Here is a 21,229-nt window from a genome sequence, read left to right as displayed (position 1 = left end):
GTGGTCCTAGAGCATGGTACGCGTGGGCGTGGCGCATGTGGTGAGCAGCTAGCTTGTGGTCGAAGCACAACGGCGGCAGCAGCGGCGCCTCGGTAGAGCCACGGGCAATATCTGCTCGCCCACGTCTTCATGAAGTGCGACGTGTTCTAGGCATCGACAACCGAGCTGAGCACAACACCGCCGCACTAGAGTTTCTCGCCCAGGTCTCCACGAAGTACGACGCGATTTGGGCATCGACGACAGTTAGTGTGGTGCGTTGCCAGGCTGAGCACGACACCACCACACTGGAGGTACATGACCTGCACCAGCATAAGCATGCATGGTAGTTTGGCGCTAACGAATAAGTCGTGCAGCTCACGGAGCGGCGCGGCATGAACCCTCACCGGTGTAGTCGATTTGGATGTGGCCAGCTCCGTCGATGCCAAGCCGACTAGCGAGCAGGTAGAACGACACAAGCGTCTTAGCAAGGCTCGCCCGCGAAGAAGCCCTGATCGCCATTGGACCGGTATGTGACCTGCGACGGCAGCAGCACGCACAGCAGGCTAATTAAAGCGCACGGCCGTTGCATCGTGGGAGCCATCACCGTCGAGTACGCATCCCGATGCTCGTCACCACCGCCAATAACAAGTACTCGCCGTTGTTCTGCGACGTGCTTTGAGAGTCCACCGCCTTCCGCTGCTGCTCGCCGCTGGTCAAGGCCGCCATCACGGAAGTCATCGCCACCTCATCGAAGCTATGTCTAGCCCAAAGGTAATATGGTCCTTTTGAATTGTTTCTGTAACAAATTACACATTTTTTTAGTCTCTTAGCCGTTTTACTATCTTGTGGTGTCACTTAGCTAATTACATGTTTTTAATGTCCTGTATCAAAATTTGTCAAAATAGTGCTACCAATGGAGTTAACATAAAGCTTTTAAAAAATGGTCTACCTAGTGTAACGCACTACAAGACATCTTATGATAGATGACGTTTCATTTACGTCACAAACATTGAAATTTTTGTCACGTTTCGTACTGTGACGCTCGCGTGACGAAAATTTATTCGTCACCTATCATGCGTCTTTAATGACGTTCTATGACGAAACCTTATTTTTTCGTCATTAATCTAGTGACTATCCTTCAGTCGTCATAACTTTGTGACGCTCATATTCGTCATTATCTAGCCTAAAAACGTCATAAAATACCTGATGGACATTAAAATCCATGTATTAAGCACCCTTTTATGGGCTTAGCCCAATGACAAGCCCAACTAGATTTTAGCCTAGCCCATATATGATGTAGCATATTTTCAGCCCAATTCTATTATATCCATTTGCTTTAATATCAAACAATAAATAGGCCAAGTCCATTGCAAAAGCCCATAGGCCCAAACATTATACCACACCATTTTCAGCCCAATCATATTATATTCATTTACATTAGTATCAAATAACAAGAGAGCTAAGCCCATATAGGCCCAACAATCAAACACAGTAACAACCGATACAGCACACAGGTTACAACCCTATTAGCATCCATCGGAACCCGACAAACATTCAATACAACACAAAATTTACAACCCAGAATCTACAACCCAATTAAATGTAACCATACAGAATTTCACCCGATGCCGCGTGACCAAGATCTTCCAGGTGAGCTTAGCAGCACTGCATATGCACAAGACAAAACATCAGTAACTGCTGAGTTGAGCTCCTGCAATCAGAAAGTACCCGGAGAACAAAATCACAGTAGTACACCATGGTAATACCTTAAGTTTTGTATCAGGCAGCAATCTTGTTTTGATTTGCAAATCGAAACATCACCCCCAAAAAAGTAACCTGAGAAGAACAAAAATGAGTACTCGGTGATGTCAGAGCAACGAAGACCACAAAGCAGTTAGTGCCATGGAATAAAACTAAAGCATCCAACATGGAAAATGATTAGTAGCATTCAACCAGGAATCCATGACAAAAACAGAGATCTATACATTTGTAAAGTCAATACATAAAGCATGTTAAAAGACTAAATTTTGGAACAAATAATCAAAGTCATAATAAGGTTCCTAGTCACAAATATTCAAAAGTGGTTCCATCATATTCTAATCTAATCTGAAAGTTCACCTGTTCCCTTATGCATATGTAATCATGCTATAACAAATCATGTAAGCTTAGCAGCCATTCAGGCCACACAGCCACCCAATAGGCCAATACCTTGTTTAGTTACCCTAACAGAATCTTGTCGATCAGCTGACATATCATATCTTAAGTGAGCAAACCGGTATTACACGACAGCTAGTCACAAGCGCAAAAAAAAAAAAAAGATGAATGCACAGGACAGCTAGTCACAAGGACAAAAGACAAATTATGTCTACATACACTCCCAATCAAGGTGAGCTACAATGAAGCAAATCTGGAGCGTCAATGTTCCAGAAACTTAAAATCACCTTCAAATTTCACAAAATCATACACTGGAACTAAAAATTACAGTGGTTTGTAACTAAAATTACATTTGTAAAATCAATAGATAAAGGATGTAAAAAGTGCAGTGTAAAATGAAAAAATAGGCTTTTTTGCACATAACACATGACATGCATATGCCACCCCCTTATCATTGGGCTGCTAAGCAAATAAACTAAGCAGCTGGCATATACAAAAAGATATACAAAGCAAATATGTGCAAAAAGATATACTGAACTAAGCAATATGTGCATAAGATATACAAAGCTCATAATCGAAAATTGCAGCTGGCATATACAAAAAGATCAGATCATCATAACTAAATTGCACAAAAGTTCAGTACATATAAGCTCTGAAATATACTGGAGCAACACTGCATGCATGTCTAGTTATATATTCTGACTTTACTATTTACCCCTAAAGCTACACATGAGCTACTGGCCATACAATTGGACTGATGAATTGCACACTATATTGTACACTGGTGAAAACTATATATGGTTTACCACCATGATTAATAAACTGAAAGAGAACTCCACTATTGTGTGATTCCACATCAGATGCATACAAAAGGAGCATATATCAATGGTCTGTAAGTGTTATCCTACTATGCTTGATCGCCCTCTTGCCAGTTATATGATTGGATTAGGTGATGGATGAACCTAGCTGCTACTAGTAGAGAGGTTTACCTTTTATACTACCTTTTTGCATAATCGCATATCGCAATATTCAAACAGCATGTTTAGATCGATGGACACGCTTAAACATTATTGGTATAGTGGTTGAAACCTCATATATGCATGATTTGAAGTAGTTCGCTTAGCTTCTATATATATATATATCAATTCTAGAACCATGAGGGGGGTGCTTCTTAACTTAAACTAGCAGTTCATGCAAGACATTGGGACTACGACATTCCTGCTGCTGGAAACTACCACAAAATGGCATAAACAGACGAACTCATTATGCACTTTTAATGCAGCAGAATTTAGTTTTCTTCTGATTTGAGCATTGTAGTTACCGTCGGTAGGCGTCCCAGGGTATACTGGTGCTGCTGATGGCGGAGGATAGAGGAAGAGAGCACCGCCGCTACTTGCATCACAGCGTTGTCGTTTTCATCACAGCCGCTGTCATCGCCGTCGTCGTCGTCGCAGCTACCATCGCCGCTGTCGTCGTCGTTGCAGCCACCGTCACCGTCGTTGCGAATCTGCGTGCTGCCGGCACTCCCGCTCACGCCAGGGCACTCCCGAGGACGGAGGCCGCTGGATTCATGCGCCGCCGTCGCTCCCGACGACGGGAGGCGGCAGATCCGCGCGCCACCGTCCTTCCCTGGCTAGGGGAGCGAGGCGGGGAAGGGTGAAGAGGTGGCTGGGGGCGGAGATGGAGGTGGCGCGGTGGATGGAGGAGGTGGTGCCGGATCCGCTCGTCGCCGTCCACCGCGCGCCGTCGTTGTCGACGAGGCCCTCCGTCGTCGCGGTCGTCGTCAAAGTCGCCAAGGCCCCTCCCTTGTCGCTGTCGTCGTCGTCGCCGCTGAGCCGCCGTTGCCGAGCCGCCGCCCTTGTCCCGCACCTACACCACCCCACCGGGATTAGAGAGGAGAAGCGGGGATGAGAAGAGGAGAAGAGGTGAGGGAGGAGCCGAGCTCCCGCCGTCCTTACTTGTCGCCTAGCCGCCGCCGGGATTGAAGGGGAGAAGAGGGGAGGGAGGAACCAAGCTCCCGCCGCCCTTCCTTGTCGCGGAGCCGCCGCCGCCGCTGCCACCGGGATTGGAGGGGAGAAGAGGCGAGGGAGGAGCCGAGCTCTCGCCGCCCCTCCTCTCGTCACCGAGCCACCGCCGGATTGGACGGGAGAAGCGGGGTGCTGCCCCGATCGCAACGAGCCGCCGCCGCTCGGTCTCAGCCAGCGCCCCGACCTGAGGAGAGGAAGAGGGAGATTGGAGAGGGAGAGGACGAATTTACCAAAATGTCCCTGGTGTGCTGTAGTAGCAACAAAATTGTATGGACAAAATGGACGTTTCACCTTAAATTTATGATAACTTAAATTTAATTTTAGGCTGATTTTTGTGTTTCAAATGCAAAAATTATAAACAACAAAATTTTAGAACACATCGAGATCTACAACTATTGTATTCGTCATTTTTACAAATAAGTTCATTTGAACAATTCAAATTTTGAATTTTTAAAATTTGACAACTTCGAACAAAAAAAATGGGGTTAATAAATGATTTCAAATGGAAAAGTCACCAAAACCAAAGTTGTAGAACTCATCGATATGCAAAATTTTTATTTTTGTCATTTTTCCATCTGACTCTATTTGAATAATTTGAAATTGAAATTCAAAGTTTGAGCACTTCAAATAGAATTTTTTATCAGTGAACGACTTCAACTGAAAACGTCATCAACAACAAAGTTGTATAATCCATCTAGATCTACAATTTTTATTTTGGTCATTTGTTCATCCGATAAAGTGATTTGTAACGGTATATACATTTTGTGAACAATATTACTGTCGCTTTATCGGATGAAGAAATGACCAAAATAAAAGTTATAGATATTGATGAGTTTTACAACTTTGTTGTTGATGAATTTTTCAGTTGAAATCATTTAGTATTTAAAAATGTTGTTTGAAGTTGTCATAATTTGAAATTCAAATTCAAATTATTGAAACAAAGTCATATAGCAAAATGACCAAAACAAAAGTTGTAGATATTGATGAGTTATACAACTTTGTTGTTGATGACATTTTCATTTGAAATCATTTAGTATTTAAAAATGTTGTTTGAAGTTGTCATAATTTGAAATTCAAATTTTATATAGGTCAATCAAATTTAAATGGAGAAATTACCAAAATAAAATAGGTAGATCTCAATAAGTTGTACAACTTTGTTTTTGACAACTTTTTCACATAAGTTCATTTATTATGATAAAATTCGATTCAAAGTTTTCATATTTTGAAATTAATTGACAGGAGGGAGATAAAATGGACTTATCGGTGAGGGAGGAGGAAAAGGGCTGGCCCGTAATAGGCCTTCTTTCATTCCATATATGTTTAACCTTTTTTTTCTTTTTATTTTATTATACCATTATGAAGGAGCACACAAAAAATCATACTAAATGAACTTATGTGAAAAAGTTGTCAAAAACAAAGTTGTATAACTTATTGAGATCTACCAATTTTATTTTGGTTATTTTTTCATCTGAGTTTGATTGACCTATATAAAATTTGAATTTCAAATTATGACAACTTCAAACAATATTTTCAAATACTAAATGATTTCAAATAAAAAAGTCATCAATAACAAAGTTGTATAACTCATCAATATCTATAACTTTTGTTTTGATCATTTTGCTATATGACTTTGTTTCAATAACTTGAATTTGAATTTTAAATTATGACAGCTTCAAACAACATTTTCAAATAGTAAATGATTTGAACTGAACAAGTCATCAACAACAAAGTTGTATAACTCATCAATATCTATAACTTTTATTTTGGTAATTTCTTCATCCGATGAAGTGATAGTAATATTATTCACAAAATTTACATATCTCTTACATGGTTTTATAAACTATAAGAGATATATACAAATTTTGTGAACAATATTACTGTCATTTTATCGGATGAAGAAATGACCAAAATAAAAGTTATAGATATTGATGAGTTATACAACTTTGTTGTTGATAACTTTTTCAGTTGAAATCATTTAGTATTTGAAAATGTTGTTTGAAGTTGTTATGATATGAAATTTAAATTCAAATTATTTAAATAAAGTCATATAGCAAAATGACCAAAACAAAAGTTGCATATTTTGATGAGTTATACAACTTTGTTGTTGATGACCTTTTCAGTTGAAACCATTTAATACTTTAAAATGTTGTTTGAAGTTGTCATAATTTGAAATTCAAATTCAAATTATTGAAATAAAGTCATATAGCAAAATGACCAAAACAAAAGTTGTAGATATTGATAAATATACAACTTTATTGTTGACAATTTTTTCATTTGAAATCATTTAAATACCTGAAAAATTATTTGAATTGAGAGGAGAGAGGTAAAATAGACTGTTCGGCGAGGGAGGAGCAAAAGGGTTGGGCCGGCGGCCCAAGAAGTAGGAGGGGAAGCCGGCCCAATGAGGGAAAGAGTGGCTGCGGGCCGAGGGAGGGAGGGAGTAATACTTGGGCCGAAAAAGACCCAAGGACAAAGGGAGGGATTTTAATTTGTTTTTTATTTTATTTTAATATGTTAAATGAACTTTGTGGTATTAAAATTAGTTATTAAGCTCCTAAAAATTGATGGAAAATTTCAGAGAATAATTTAGACCACGTAGAATATTACAAAAATATTTCTAGCCATCATTTTTATAGGAAAATTTTAGTTTCTTTATTAATTCACTTGACTAAATTGCTTTAACTTTTAATATATTTTTCTATAAATGCATTATATAAATCTATGAAGTTTGCTTTGTGCCCCTTATGACAAATTAATATTCGTCACGATCTCCCATAGAAATACTTTATGACGATTTCTAGTTGGTATTAACGACGAACACCTTTTTTTCGTCACTAAGCCACCCCATCTCATACTAATCGTCATAAAATAGAATGTGCTAATGACGAATAGCTCCGACGTCATGAGGAATTCGTCACAGAAGGTCATATTTCTGGTAGTGACGTCACTATATATATATATATATGTGATTTAACATGGGTTTGAAAGTGACAGGATCTCGTAGTATTTTATTTTAAAACTTAATTTCGAAATATTTTTCATCAAAATTTTCAATCGCACATATTCCAAAAAATATACTACAAAACCTACTCAAGGAACACACTCTCTGTGATATAGCATCGCCCGTTTCGGCATTTTTGAGTAGAGAGGCTCTGATTCCAAAAAATATGCATCATGCATTTCCATCCCATTCTTGTATTTTTGTCTACTCCATTTTGCATCACGCGTTCCTAAATGTTTTAAAGGTCGTCTTTGGAATGCATGATGCAAAATAGAGTAGACAAAAATACAAAAATGGGATGGAAATGCATATGTAAAAAAAATGGGATGGAAATGCATATGTAAAAGAGAGAACGGGAAAACATACGAATTCGAGGTAAATAGATGTCTGGATAGGGTAAATGAAAATTTAGAAAATTATGGGCCCAGAGGCCAGAACAACAAAGCTATGTTTGTTAGCTAATTAAACAGTTCGTTCCATCAAGCTGTATTGAGCTACTCGTCTGTCTTGGTATTCGCGAATGAAGAGAAAAGGAAGACAGACTGGATGGTTTTTTTTTTCCTGTAGAATTTCTACGGAATCAGCATCGTAGGAAGATTTCCTTTGTTCAATTACTTTGATTCAAATGAAACTAAAGCCATTCAATCCAAAGGAACTCAAGTCTTTTTTTTTCTCCTTTGTTGATTGAATGACTGTAATCAACACACACATACACACAGAGACCCCCCTCCCCCTCCAAGAAAAAGAGAATTTAAAGCAAACTGATTAAATGCCATCCGTATGAATTACAGATTGCCACTTTGAAGCAAATCGCGTCGGCTTTTTGAACATCTACATTTAAAGTTTTCTGAAGAGTAGCAAGGACGAAGATGATTCGTATCACCTGCCGTTGGGCAATCACAAGATTAACCTAATGCAAAAGAACAGCCCAAATCCCTCCCATCTCTTTTCTTCCAAGCCACCGAGAGCTGTTGCAATTTTCAGCAGCGATATAGCATAGCCCGTCAGTCCTCGGCTATTGTCACCACGGATATGAGACTGCTTGTTTCTTCTCGCTTTGACCTCCGTCTTTCTTGCTTTTGTACGGCAAACAAGAAAGATTCTATGCAGGAGGTTTCAACAGCTTAAAAAAAAGAAAGGCTCTTCTAGTTTTTTCTGCTACCTTCATCTTGGTAATGTCCATTTTAATTTTTGTGAGAAGTTCAGAGAATGAGTTATTCTTCCTTGTGGGGGACGGAAAAGATAGAGAAGGGAAATTAACTGGAAGAAAGGAAATCAACTTGCAGCCTCACCGTTGATTGAAAAAAAAAAAGAATTCTATTCAAGACATGACAAGCAATCAATTTTGCCTTACCCCATTGTTCTTTGGAAAGTCCCATAGCGTCTAACATGGCATTCACCAACTCAGTTAGAGTCTGGGTTGATAGGGATACGTCATCTCATGAATAATTTCAAACTTTTCACAGAATGAAGTAAACTCATTAGAAAAATACTCTCCACCTCGATTAGACCTCAACCGTTTAATTTTCCTTTCAAGTTGGTTTTCTACCTTATCCTTATAGATCTTAAAGTAATGCAATGTTTCATCTTTTGTTTTCAATAAGTACACATAGCAAAATCTAGTGCAATCATCTATAAGACTATAAGTGTCATGAAATATTTCTTTCCCCATGTAGTCAACACGCCGTTCATTTCTCACAGATTAGAATGAACAAGTTCTAGATGTGCCAAATTTCTCGCCTCTGAAGCCTTGTGAGGCTTGCGAGGTTGTTTCGATTGAACACAAGTATGTCACTTATAACCTTTGACTAAAGTGAATTTCGGGATTAAACTCATGTTAGCTAAGGGCCTGTTTTGGGGAGCTTCTAGCTGCTGCAGCTTCTCCAGAATCAGAAGTTTTTGGTCTAGATTCTAAGAAGCTGTAGTTGTAGGATCTACAAAATGAACTAGAAGCTAGAAGCTAGGAAACCCAGCTTTTCCAGATTCTCAGAAGCTGGCTACCAACCAGCTGCTTCTCAGAATCTTAAGCTCCCCAAACAGACCCTAAGCGTGTTATACAAAATTCACATGACATAGTCACAAATGCCACACATTGGACTCATCATCATTGCTTACATGGTTTACAACTTTATTACACATTCATCCAGAAAAAAGCAGAACAAGCCTCTGCTGTCATAACTTTTTCCAATAAAAATTCCATATTTAGAAACAATACATTTATTGGACTCAAACACAAGTCTAAAACCATCTCTACACAGTAGAGAGCCGCTAACTAGATTCTTCTTTATTAAAGGGACATGTTGCATGCTCTTCAGCTGCACGGTCTTTCCCGAAGTAAATTTCAGATCGACCGTACCAACACCATGAACAGCCGCAAGCGATCCATTTCTCATCAACAAGGAGGAACTTCTCCTGACCTGATAAGAGGAAAACAGAGAAATGTCAGCACACACATGAATATTAGCACCAATATCAACCCACCAATTAGTTGTGTGAAAAACTGATGCGAACCCGCTAGGGTTTGTGGCCCGATCTTTCGATGAGAGGTAAGGGATAACTCGATTGGATGAAGACGACGTTCACGGCCCGACTACAACCGTCCAAAGACGTTGCGCCTTAGCAACCGATACACCGTCTCCAATGGTCGCCGCGAACTTGTGGTGCGCGTCAACCCGGCCACGAGGGCACTCGTCCTGCAAGCAATCGAAGAACAAGCAAGAACAAGTAGGACAAGCACTGAAATTGCTAGATAAAGATGAAAGTTTCACTATCAAACACAATATGGTGGGGTTCCGATTACAGGCAGACGGGCGGTTTAGCCAACACGCGCGCTGCGAGCCGGTAGCAAGTAGCTATCTCTATCATCAAAACCCGCCTGTTCTTGGCGGCGACTAGAGGTATAAGAAGAGGGGAAGAACGACCATAGGGTCGTCCTCCAACCCTAGGACGCGCCCCTAATGGGCCCAACTTGGATACACAGCCCATTGGGCCAAAAGAGGTGACGCAGCACCATGGACAGAAAACAGTCGGGAGTAAAATGACAATTGCGGCCGCTCCAGAATAGATATGTACATGTGGCTGGATCCATTTGAAAGTAGACTTGATAAGCTTTCCATGAAGTACTTGCACGCCCAAATCGGAGTTCGCATGAAGTCGTGGCGGCCGTCAGAAGTTGGCACTGCCCTGCAGTCCGAATCCACCCCGCGCGAATCCTCTTCCCTTTGGATCCTCTCCATCGTTCCTGAGTAAAACATGAGTGCACGCGTCTCCAGGGTATAAAGACGAGGAATATGAACTCAAGAAAGAACTCACCTGATAATTTAGTTGACGTGCACGAGCGCGGGTAATAGGACCATCATGCTGTACATGGGGGGACGTGGATGTATCGATGGTGTTGATGTCCTCATCAAAAACAGAGAGAACTGTAGGTAAAAATTTATTGTACCTCGATGTTCCTCCACCCTCGCAAACAACTATGTTTGCAGACTTTTTGTCCTTGAGACCAGGACAGTCCTTGGCTCAATGCCTAGGCTTACCGCACACAAAAGCAGTCACCCTTAGCCTTTCCCTTGCCTTTCTTCTTAAAATTGGTTGACGCCTTGGGTGTGACGTTAGGTTTGATTTTCTTCTTGTTGTTGTGGGATGCATGAGGGTTCTTTTTCTGCACCAAATTGGTGCTAGAACCTCTCTCGACCTTTTTACCATTGATGTCCTTAGCCCTTGCCTTCTCCTCAACACCCAAAGGGCGAATGAGATCAGTAACACTGAACTCTTGCCTCTTGTGTTTTAGAGAAATGGCAAAGTCCGACCAAGAAAGCGATAATTTGGCAATAATGCCTCCCGCCACGAACTTGTCCGGGAATTCACAGTTGTTGTTCTCAAGTTCCTTTGCCAGCATCTGAATCTCATGAGCTTGTTCCACTATAGATCGGTCATCGACCATCCTGTAGTCATAGAACTGCTCCATGACATACAGTTTGCTGCCAGCATTGGAGACTATGAACTTGGCCTCAAGAGCATCCCACATGTCCTTGCCTGAAGGCATGTGCATGTACACGTCCACTATTTTGTTGGCTAATACACTGATCAATGCTCCACAGAACAGGCAATCCGCAGCCTTGAACTTAGCCTCCTCCTCAGGATTGAGAGGCGGTTCACTCAGTTTGCCCCGTGAAACAAAGAAGCACTGCATAGTCATCAACCACAATAGTGCACGTGCTTTCCATCTCTTATAGTTTGAACCATCGAAAGCATGTGATTTTAGTGATGCAGCAAAGCCAACTACCGAAAAAGACCTATCAAGTTTTTGGATTGTTGGAAATATCGTCATAATTCGGCATATTTTAATCCAGGATAACAAGATAATAAACATGACATTTGCAATATGAGTAGATCTAGTGATGGTTCTAGACATGAACAACATGAGCTTGCTTTTTATGAAAAAAGCATCAACATTCACATAGTAACGCAATGTTGACATTGCGATGAATACTAACAATGAGGGCATGTGCATGTACACGTTCACTATGTTGGAGAGAATGGAGGTATACCCTGAGAATGGTCCTCCGCTGGATGGTGAGGCGGTACTGCCTCCGTTGGTGTTGATGTTCTCGGATCCGTCTCCTCTAGTACCAGTGCGGGTGGTGGTGTCGGTGACGGTCGCCTTGGAGTTGCTGAGGAAGGAGAGCTTGACGTAGATGATGCAGAGCAGTCGCGCATGAGAGCGCTCCCCAAAAACTTGATCGTCTGCCTACCCGTGCAGGTACACAAGTGGATGGAGTTTCGGAGGCCTGCTCATCCTGATCACCCATGCGCGTAGGTGAACAGAACCGGGGAAGACCAGAGCAACACAGGAACAGGAAGGAGATCACCAAGGAGGTCTCTTCTATCCATTGGTGGGAGAGAGGATAGCACGAGACTAACATTCGGTTTCAATTCGCGAAATCAATCCTGTAATTAACAATGAATTTCAATCCTGTAATTAACAATAAATGAATTCGCTCTCATTTTCGTCCATTACAAAACGAGAGAGAGAGAGAGAGAGCAGCCACTGCCCGCCTCGCCACGCCCACGGCTATGCTCGGCTCGGCGCGCGCGCGTGTGGCTGTCCCACCATCATCTCAACTGGTTAGTAGGGGCTCTCTAATAGCTCCCTATTTAAGTTGGGATCTCTCCAAGGTGGTATTAACCCTCATAGCATTGATTGTGGGCCAATGGAATTAATTGCAAATAAATTGGGCCTAGCCCATTATTCCAACAAAAAGAGGGCCAAGATTGCCCAACGGCAGGGTACCCTTGCATGGACCAACGGCAATACAAACCCCCAATAGGAAGGAGGTCAAATTTAGGCATCGCATTTGGGATATTTGGTAGGACTAAACAGCTGCACGTAAGAAAACTCATTAAAACATGATTAATTAATTATTAATTATTATAAATTTTAAAAATAAATTTATTATATTTTTTATAGAATAAAGTTTTTGAAAAAACACATCGTTTATTAGTTCGGGAAACATGCTCAAAGAATATTAGGGAGTAGATAAGCCAAAACGCTCAAAAGAACTCAACCTAATCTAAAGTGGGAATTGCTAGATCAACGCCATGTAAAATATGGCATTTGGCAAATTCTACCCGGTCCATCTAAGATCTACAGAGTGACATACAATCCATTATGTCTTGGAATATCTCTATGGAGTATGTACAGTATAAAACTTTAGAGATTCTGCTATCTTTCCACTCTTGTAACAACAATCTCTCTCTCAAGTCTCAACTAGCTTCCCCCACTAATCTCACCACCTCACACTCTCATCTCACTTTTCTCGCATCGTCATTCCCTTACCAAGCATAGAAATTTAGCTGGATCTCCATTCCATTCTATTCAAGGTTGCATGACACCCTATCGTACATAGGGCCCACAAGTCGATAATATTCACATAGTGTTTATGTTTAGTTAACGGTTTTTCTCTGTCCTTGTGTGCACTACTTTCTAAGATTTTCTTGAAAATAACTACACAGTTTGGCAGGTAGGGTTAACATTTTCACGATTTTGGTGAGCTGATGATTTTTCACATGACATTTACCAAGAGACAAATTGGTCTAGCTAATATTCAAAGTCAAGTATAAAATATTTACTCGGGGATACCACCTTAATAGATAAACATAGGCACATTTTGGATTGATGTCAAAACGTGCCCTACCAATGTTTTGGTGGTTTGAATAGCATGTGATGATTTTTTTTAAGTCGAACCATTGGCATTACCAACACCCAATTTGGCACCAATCTAAAGCTTTCTAGATTCTATTAGTGCTAGAAGTTTGGCTCCTAATTAATTGGCACTAACTAAAACTTTAGATAATGAAACTTTACCTTACCAAATAATAATTGGTAGTGCCATAGCATACCTGGGTTTTGACTCTCTACCAATACTTTTGTGGGATAGTGAACAAAGTACAGCTCAAAAACAAAAAAGAAAATAAGAAGAAAGGAAAAAAAACTATGAATTACTCAGAACAACAGCAAGAGGGAAAGGAGACACAAAAAATAAGCCTTGGACCACTAGAGAATGAACATGAACAACTCCAGCACATACTCCATATAATTCTTGATATCTTTCATCGGCTTCTTGATCATCCCCTTGTCCCCTATTCTGGAGAAGCTTTCTACTACTGCAAAGTTGGCATGATAAGATAGATCAGTGTCACAGGAATGGGGATCTTTAAAGATCATTTCATGATCTCGATAAGCCATAGGAACCAAAAAATGGACACCGTCAATTTTATATTTAGCACATTTTCATCCCTTGCTATTGTACCAACAATTTCAGTAGATTGTTGCTCAAAACTGGAAGGAATAGGTAACCCAGCTAGATGCATCTTTATCTCTTATGCGCATGTTGGCAAGATTATTGGTTGGCTGTGAGATGGGAACACTAACACCAAATTGCTCCATCTCCGCACTCGACATCGCAAGTGCAATAATTTCATTACTAAGCTCAAAGATGGTGAGATGGTTGTATCTAAAGATGAGGACAAAGCACAAGTAATTTTGAATTTTTATTCTAACTTTCTTGGTTCTAGTGAAGATCACACAGCCTCTATTGATCTTGATGTTCTTAATTTGCAAACCCATGATCTTGAGCTACTTGATGCACCCATTTCAAAAGAGAAACTGTGGAATTCAATCAAGCAACAAATGACAGATTATAGGAGGTTTGTTGGTATATTATAAAAGGGGTTTTGATGGCAGCAATATCTACTGTATGGACAATAGATTTTTGTAATCTTCAGCTTCTCAACCGTGCTTATATCACCCTTTTGCCAAAAAAGGAGGAGGCCATGCATGCTAAAGACTTTAGACTCATCAGTCTAGTTCACACTTTTGCTAAGTTATAACCAAGATCCTAGCTAATCGGTTTGTCCTCTACAACAGTTGGTTTCTCCAAACCAAAGTGCTTTCATAAAATGCCGGTTTATTCAGGATAACTTCATACTTGTACAACAAACAACCAGGTTCTTGCATTCCCAAAAAATGCCTAGAATTCTTCTGAACCTAGACATCTCTGAAGCCTTTGATTCGGTATCTTGGTTGTTTTTCTTGAAGTTTTACATAAGCTTGGATTTGGCCAAGTTTGGAGGAATGTCTTAAGTGGGATGTTTTCTACCTCTTCTACCCAGGTGCTCTTGAATGGGATTCTCAGTATGGCAATAGCTCATCGGCGTGGGCTTTGGCAAGGGGATCCCCTACCACTAATGCTCTTCATTTTGGTGATTGATGTCTTGAATTTAATGCTCAATAGGGCCACTGAAGCTGGTTGTTGTAGCCTTTTTCTTCTTGGGCTTTACAACACCGAACGTATCTTTATGCATGTGATGTGGGGGTTTTTCTTCACCAACGACCTTATACATCTCTCCCACACTTGATATTCTTCACCTTTTCGGAAACACATCGAGTTTAAAGACTAGTGTCCAAAAGAACAATGTTCTCCCCATTCATTGTTCAGATAATGATATTGTAGTTGTCCAAGACCTCCTAGCGTGTGAGATTTCAGATTTTTCCTTGTAAGTATTTTGGGCTGCTTCTCTCCATAAGGAAAGTCACCAAGTCCCATATCCAACCTCATTGATCATATTACTAATCAACTACCAGGGTGGAAGGCTGATCTTATATATGACCCGGGTTGGTCATATAGTCCAAGTTTAGTTTGTCCTCACCTCTATGCTCATATATCGTGCGATATCAATTGATTTGCTTTCCTAGGCCTTCAAAGCCATTGATAAGATAAGACAGAGATTTCTTTGGAGAGGAAGAAATAAAGTAGATGTTGGTTATTATTTAATTGCTTGGCCCAAGGTTTGTCAACCTTGGGAATTTAGGGGTCTTGGAATTTAGGATATGAAGTCTCTTAGTTATGCTCTAAGGGTAAGATGGCTTTGGTTGCAAAAAGTTAAACCATTGTGGCCTTGGTCGATCTTTCCTATCCAAGTAAGTGAAGGGGTTACATATTTGTTTTCCATGGCAGTAGTCTCGAAAGTTGATGATGGATTAGTACTCTTTTGAAAGGATAATTGGCTCCTTGGGAAGCGTATTGAGGAAGTAGCACCTCGGCTTTTCACTTTGGTGCCAAAGGGAAGAGTTAATAAGTGCACTGCTGAGACATTACTTGATCATATATGAATATCTGATGTTCAAGGAGCCTTTTCTGTTGGTGTTATAACATATTTTCTTGATCTGTGGGACACCCTTTTCTTGGTAGAGCTACAACCTAGAAATCCATATGTGAATTATTGGAGGCTTTCAAATATAGGAGTTTACTCGACCAAATTTGCACATGATTTTCTGTTTCAAAGTGCCATTTATTTTGGCCCTTGGGAACACGTATGGAAATCTTGGGCCCTAGGAAGGCGTATTTTTTTTTCATGTGGTTAGTGCCACACAATCATTAATTGTTGGACAATGGACTGCTTGGCACGACAAGGCCTCCCACATCGTGATTAGTTCCCCCTATGTGACCAAGAGGATGAGACCATTCAACATGTCCTTGTCTCTTGTGTGTTCACCAGGTAAGTTTGGTTTTCCCTCTTGCCCCAAGTGGGACTTAGGGCTCTTGCGCCACAACCCTTAGATGTGGACTTCGATGAATGGTAGAACCGAATCAATATTTTGTTGGATGGCAATATCAAGAAGGGCTTAAATATATATAGTTTGGTCATTCTTGGTGCTTGGACTATTTTGGAAGCATCGAAATGATTGTGTCTTCAACGGAGTTTCTCCTAGTTTATCTTCTTCTTTGGCACTAGCAAGGAAGGAAGCACACCTATCGAGTCTAGCTAGGGCTAAAGGGCTCTCTCTTATTTTGGACCCCGGTTAGGCTTTTCTCTTTTGTTTGTTTTTTTGGGTTGTGTAACCATTCTTGCGATAGCTTCTAGTGGCGCAAGTTTGTACTTCATGTTGTTTTGGCATGTTTTCGACACCTTTCTCCTTCTATTAATGCAATGACACACAACTCTCTTGCATATTCAAGAAAAAGGAAACAAAACACACCAGGCAAGTTGAACCAAGGGATAATAGAATAGAACCTTTTTAGCTCACTCTAGAGCAGTGAGCAGAGTTTACTGATAATAGGTCTGCTTCAATTGCATTGATAAGGATTCAGTTGGTAGTATAATTGTACAATACAAACAAAATTAGAACATACCTATTCTTTGCAAACTATGAGTGGACATTTGTTGGATCATGATATGATCAAGCCAAAACAAGATATGTTTGTGATCTCCAAGTTGCAAAGTCCTTCCTAAACCAGAACCAATTTTTTCCACCACCATGCAAAAACTTTGAATGACAAATTGACAATCCATTTTTTTAACGTACCGATGAGTCGAAAATTTCATTGAATAGAGCAGAAGAAACATATGTACAATGTGAAGGAAAAGCGAAGTAGCTACTATATACAAGCTAGTCATGGTGATCTGGGCTAGCGACTATGGTAACCAAGCTGCGAGCCTTCTAGCCCCCATGAGGTCCCATGTTTTGGCCTCTTTGATTTTTTTTGGCAAGTTTGGTTGCTGAAATTTCCTTGACCTAAAAGGCCCTTTGATTCCCTTCCTTCCATAACTCCCAGGAGACTAGAAGAGGTAGTACACGGTCTACTTGTTTTACCATTGCTCTTGTGTTTGTGACCGGCTCCCACCACTCCTGCACTATCGTAGTGGGTTTCCACCGAGTAGGGCTTAGTTGCTCACAGGACATCCATGAGATGAGAATCTGATGAACCCTGAGCTCCACTCGAGACACTCAAGGCTGTTGTTGGCCCGATCTTTTGGTGAGTTGATGATAACTACGATTTGGGAGAAACGTTGACGACCCGACTACAACCGTACTAGACATTGTTGTGTTGAGCCTTAGCGATCGATACACCTCTCGGCGGGTTGTTGATCTTGCCGGTGCAGATCAATCTTATTCATGCAAGCAAATCGAAGAAACAAGCAAGAACAAGATAAAAGCAATCTGAATTGCAGATAGGAATTGAACCAATGATAAGTTGCGGTTCCATAACGAGCAAACCGATGATCTAATCGATCACGGGATTTAATCTAAACAAAACCCAAGAAACCCTGAAGGGGTACCTAGCTATTTATAAAGGTGGGAGGATGACCTAGGGGTTCCTAGGGTTGTGCTCCACCTGGTTGGGGCGCACCTCACATGGGCCCCACTTGGGCCGGGGTTCCTGATGAAATTACAAGCCCATAGGCCCATTACAGGTATCGCATCACCTTGTTTCTTCAATTGTTGCCAACTAGGATGTAATTTTGCAGTGAGGCTAGATTCATTGGAAAGAGGACACCGAGTGCGTTCCATCAAGTACTCAAGGGCTGAAAACGGAGTTCGTATGCATATTGGGTGGCCGTTTGAAGTCAGCAATGTAGCAGGTGGCTGTTGATGCAAAAAACACACACTGGCCTGGGAGATCTGGTTAACTGTAGGTCCTAAATCTTGCTCTTGGGTTCAAAGGCGTGCCAGTTGGTTTGATCCTATAACCAACAAGAAACAAGGAAAGAAATAAACGAGGTTAAATCCATAAACGATAGCCGATCGGCTAATGGCCGATGACATATCGTTTATCCTTAAGCCGATGTCATCTTGAATTCGATCGACAATGAAGAATAAAGCAAAACAAGATTAAATCTACTCGATCGGCTGTGGATATCAGAAATATATAATCTATGTCTTGAAATACATTTAACTCAAGTGATTGGGATAGATCAAATAGCTAGCATGCCGAAACAGTATAAATCACTTATATCCAAAAGTACTTCAAGATAGGGATTATATATACTCATAGCTTAGCCGATGAAGATAGATCTAATATGTATTGGCTAGTGCTCCGATACTTCTCTATATTAAGATATTAAAACAAGCAAAAAATACCAAACGATAGGCTTAATATATTTTAATGCACTAAGATCTTAAGATAAAGAGCGGATCTAGTGTATTAAGTAAACATATAGATGACATGATAACTGAATCAGGTAAGATCGGCTAAAACTCCGACACTATCTCTGTTGATGATCATAAAACAAGCCAGATATTGCGGTTCTAGATATTACTTAATAGATCGAACCTAACTGATGCAGCACTAAGCATAACGAGAATCAAAAGATCTAGGCAAGTTTATGACAACCTTTTAAAGATGACAGACATGTTATATAACCTAGATCAACATTGGCATCTAACCTTATCGGTCGCTTTCTGATGGTAGATGTCAGTCGATTCAAGGTTAGATGACAATATTGATAGAGATTATATAACATATATGATAATTCGACGATTTACATAAACAAGATTAGAGTGTCATGAAGATGTAAGCACTAATCCCGAGAACGCAAGCCGCCATAACAAGTTTTACCTCTTATCGGAGATCGAAACCGATGCAACCCAACTTGAAGCAAGAACTCGTCAAAAGTAATGGAATAGAAAAGGTGGCGATGCGCCGAAAGTGTTATTGAACTGTTGTTGTAAATTACATGGGATCAGGTTATATTTATACCCGAGATACATGACTGGTCCTTACCGGACACGACTCTTATCTCTAACAAACTCTAAGATACGAACAAGTTTTTACAATAGACTCTTGCCGAAGCATATCTCTAAAGAAACTATTTAAAATATCCTAATTAATAGATACAATTGCCTATCCGTGAGCTTATCTCCATCATGACAATCCTAGTGGAGACGATTATATAACCATCTCAACGAAATCGGCTACATCGACTGTCTCCTGTCTAACCCATGCCAGCCGATGCGATCTTCAGCTGATGCCTCTCGTAACCGATGCGCACTCTGTTTCCGGAAGACGATCCCCTACCAAATCCACTTCAATTCTGATGCCGAACTTAGTTCATGGCTCACCAAATTTGGTCGTTAACAGTGGCCGAATTGGATTCCAGCACTTGGAGGACTTGATCTTGATGTCTTCTTGTTGATCCATGATGTGAGCAATGGTTGTATCCTTAGTAGCCATGGTCACATCAGAATCCCCCAAATTCTCCTTATGTATCTACATCCTGCCAGTAGATGGAGAGCCGTCTCCAGCACTTGATGACATACTGGGCATATGGAGTTGTTCAGCCACCCTCGGGTTTCTAGTCTGTCCGAGGTCTAGACTTTGTTTTGAATCACTAGTTATGCAAAGGTCTAGCACTTACATAGGGCCCAAGGCTTCCAAATGAGAATGTCGAAGTTGACTTTTGTTGTACTTGGAAATTGTGCATTGTTAGCTGTTGTAGCTGTGTATTCACCATGGCTAGTTAGCTTCCAAGTAATCTTATCCTCTGTGCCATCCTCGAAGTGCACACCCTGAACAACGTTCCAAACAGTGACAAACTAGTCAATGAGCTCCACTATCCAACATGCACCGGCTAGTAGGTCGAGGTCGAGTAGCCATTGGCCAGTTTGGGCAGCATGCTGGAGCGTTCTACTATTCTTCCTGGAAGCACTAATGGGGCCGCACCCTTCAACCTTCTTCCCTGTAGCTAGCTGAGTCCAAGAACTTCATCTTTATTTCATCGCCTGTTGCTATTGTGGCTGCAGCCGCGAAAAGCAATTTGTCGGTGCCATCACACAATGTTTCTAACCCCTCCCAAGCCTTCTCTGGCGATTTCCATTCGTGCCAAAGTCACGTAGCCATAGGGCTCTTGTGAATTTCTTGAGATGCAAAATACCCAAGCCTCCTGAAGCTGTAGGAAGGCATGTACGTGCCCAGTTTATCTTGCACTTCCCTTCTATCAATGCTTTGCCTCCCGCCTAAAGGAACTCTCTCCTCTGTTTGTCCAAAATTTCCATGAATTCCTTGGTTTCCTTTAGAGCTGCTAGTAAGAAAATAGGTTGGGAGGTGAGCACCGATTTTAGAAGTGTTATCTGTCCTGCCACGTCTACATGTCTTCCTCACCATCCTATTATGCGACCGATGGATTTGTCATAGAGCGGTTGGAGGTTGGTCCTTCACAGTCTTACGGTGATCAATAGAAACCCTAAGAATTTCATCGGGAAGGGGGCTCTAGTTGCCGGTGTGCCATCTAGGATGCTGTCAAATTCTAGGGTGTAGCACCTTTGGAGCGACCCGCGACTTTTGCATGTTTGTGCATCAGCACGTTGCCTGTCCAAAATGACATAGCAGTTTTGTAAGGGCCTACACATCCTCCTTCTTGGGATTTATGAAGCTATATAGTCGGCGTAAATGGACGTATGGAGGAAAACGATTCTTCCTTGAAACTTGCTAACCATCTCTATTTCGGTAGCTTTGTCCAACATGCGTTATAATGGGTCAATCACTAGGATGAACAGTAGTGGGGATAGTGGGTCAGCCTGTGACAAGTCTCTGCCATGATGAATTGCCTTTCCAGGAATTCCTTTTAGGAGAACCTTGGAGCTGGAAGTGGATAGTAGCCTTGTTGTCCAATCTTGCCATTTTTGTGGAAAACCCCTATTTGGAGGGAGAGGAGGTATTTTCGCCTCACCAAGTCAAAAGCTTTGGAGATATCGAGTTTGAAGAGCAGGACCAACCTTTTGCTT

At 41.0% G+C, this 21,229-nt stretch overlaps 1 protein-coding gene and 1 long non-coding RNA gene across 2 annotated transcripts; both read right to left on the bottom strand.

Moving 5' to 3' along the window:
* Window positions 1–1,346: 1,346 nt before the first annotated feature.
* On the bottom strand, window positions 1,347–4,391 carry LOC9267516 (uncharacterized). The gene is made up of 4 exons (NR_186340.1): window positions 4,092–4,391; window positions 3,455–4,002; window positions 1,746–1,815; window positions 1,347–1,644 (listed from the first exon to the last, which is right to left on the bottom strand). It is a non-coding gene; the product is annotated as an uncharacterized lncRNA (long non-coding RNA).
* A 6,302-nt stretch (window positions 4,392–10,693) lies between these two features.
* On the bottom strand, window positions 10,694–12,054 carry LOC136351538 (uncharacterized). Its single transcript, XM_066303717.1, has 3 exons — window positions 11,969–12,054; window positions 11,712–11,834; window positions 10,694–11,591 (listed from the first exon to the last, which is right to left on the bottom strand). Exons 1-3 carry the CDS (start codon window positions 12,052–12,054, stop codon window positions 10,694–10,696), a joined length of 1,107 nt encoding a protein of 368 aa, XP_066159814.1.
* Window positions 12,055–21,229: the final 9,175 nt, after the last annotated feature.

The sequence above is a fragment of the Oryza sativa genome, chromosome 8, assembly GCF_034140825.1.
Source record: "Oryza sativa Japonica Group chromosome 8, ASM3414082v1".
Taxonomy (NCBI): domain Eukaryota; kingdom Viridiplantae; phylum Streptophyta; class Magnoliopsida; order Poales; family Poaceae; genus Oryza; species Oryza sativa.
The sequence above is the reverse complement of the archived record's forward strand: the minus strand, read 5'-3'. Positions and strand labels throughout refer to the sequence as shown.

Excerpts from the sequence above, each read along its gene's own strand:
- LOC136351538 (XM_066303717.1), bottom strand. The coding sequence starts at position 12,054 with ATGGATAGAAGAGACCTCCTTGGTGATCTCCTTCCTGTTCCTGTGTTG. Across the intron at positions 11,835-11,968 it reads CTGTTCACCTACGCGCATGG|CAACTCCAAGGCGACCGTCA; the intron begins GTGATCAGGATG and ends CTCCTTCCTCAG. Across the intron at positions 11,592-11,711 it reads AGCGGAGGACCATTCTCAGG|CAAGCTCATGTTGTTCATGT; the intron begins GTATACCTCCAT and ends TTTCATAAAAAG.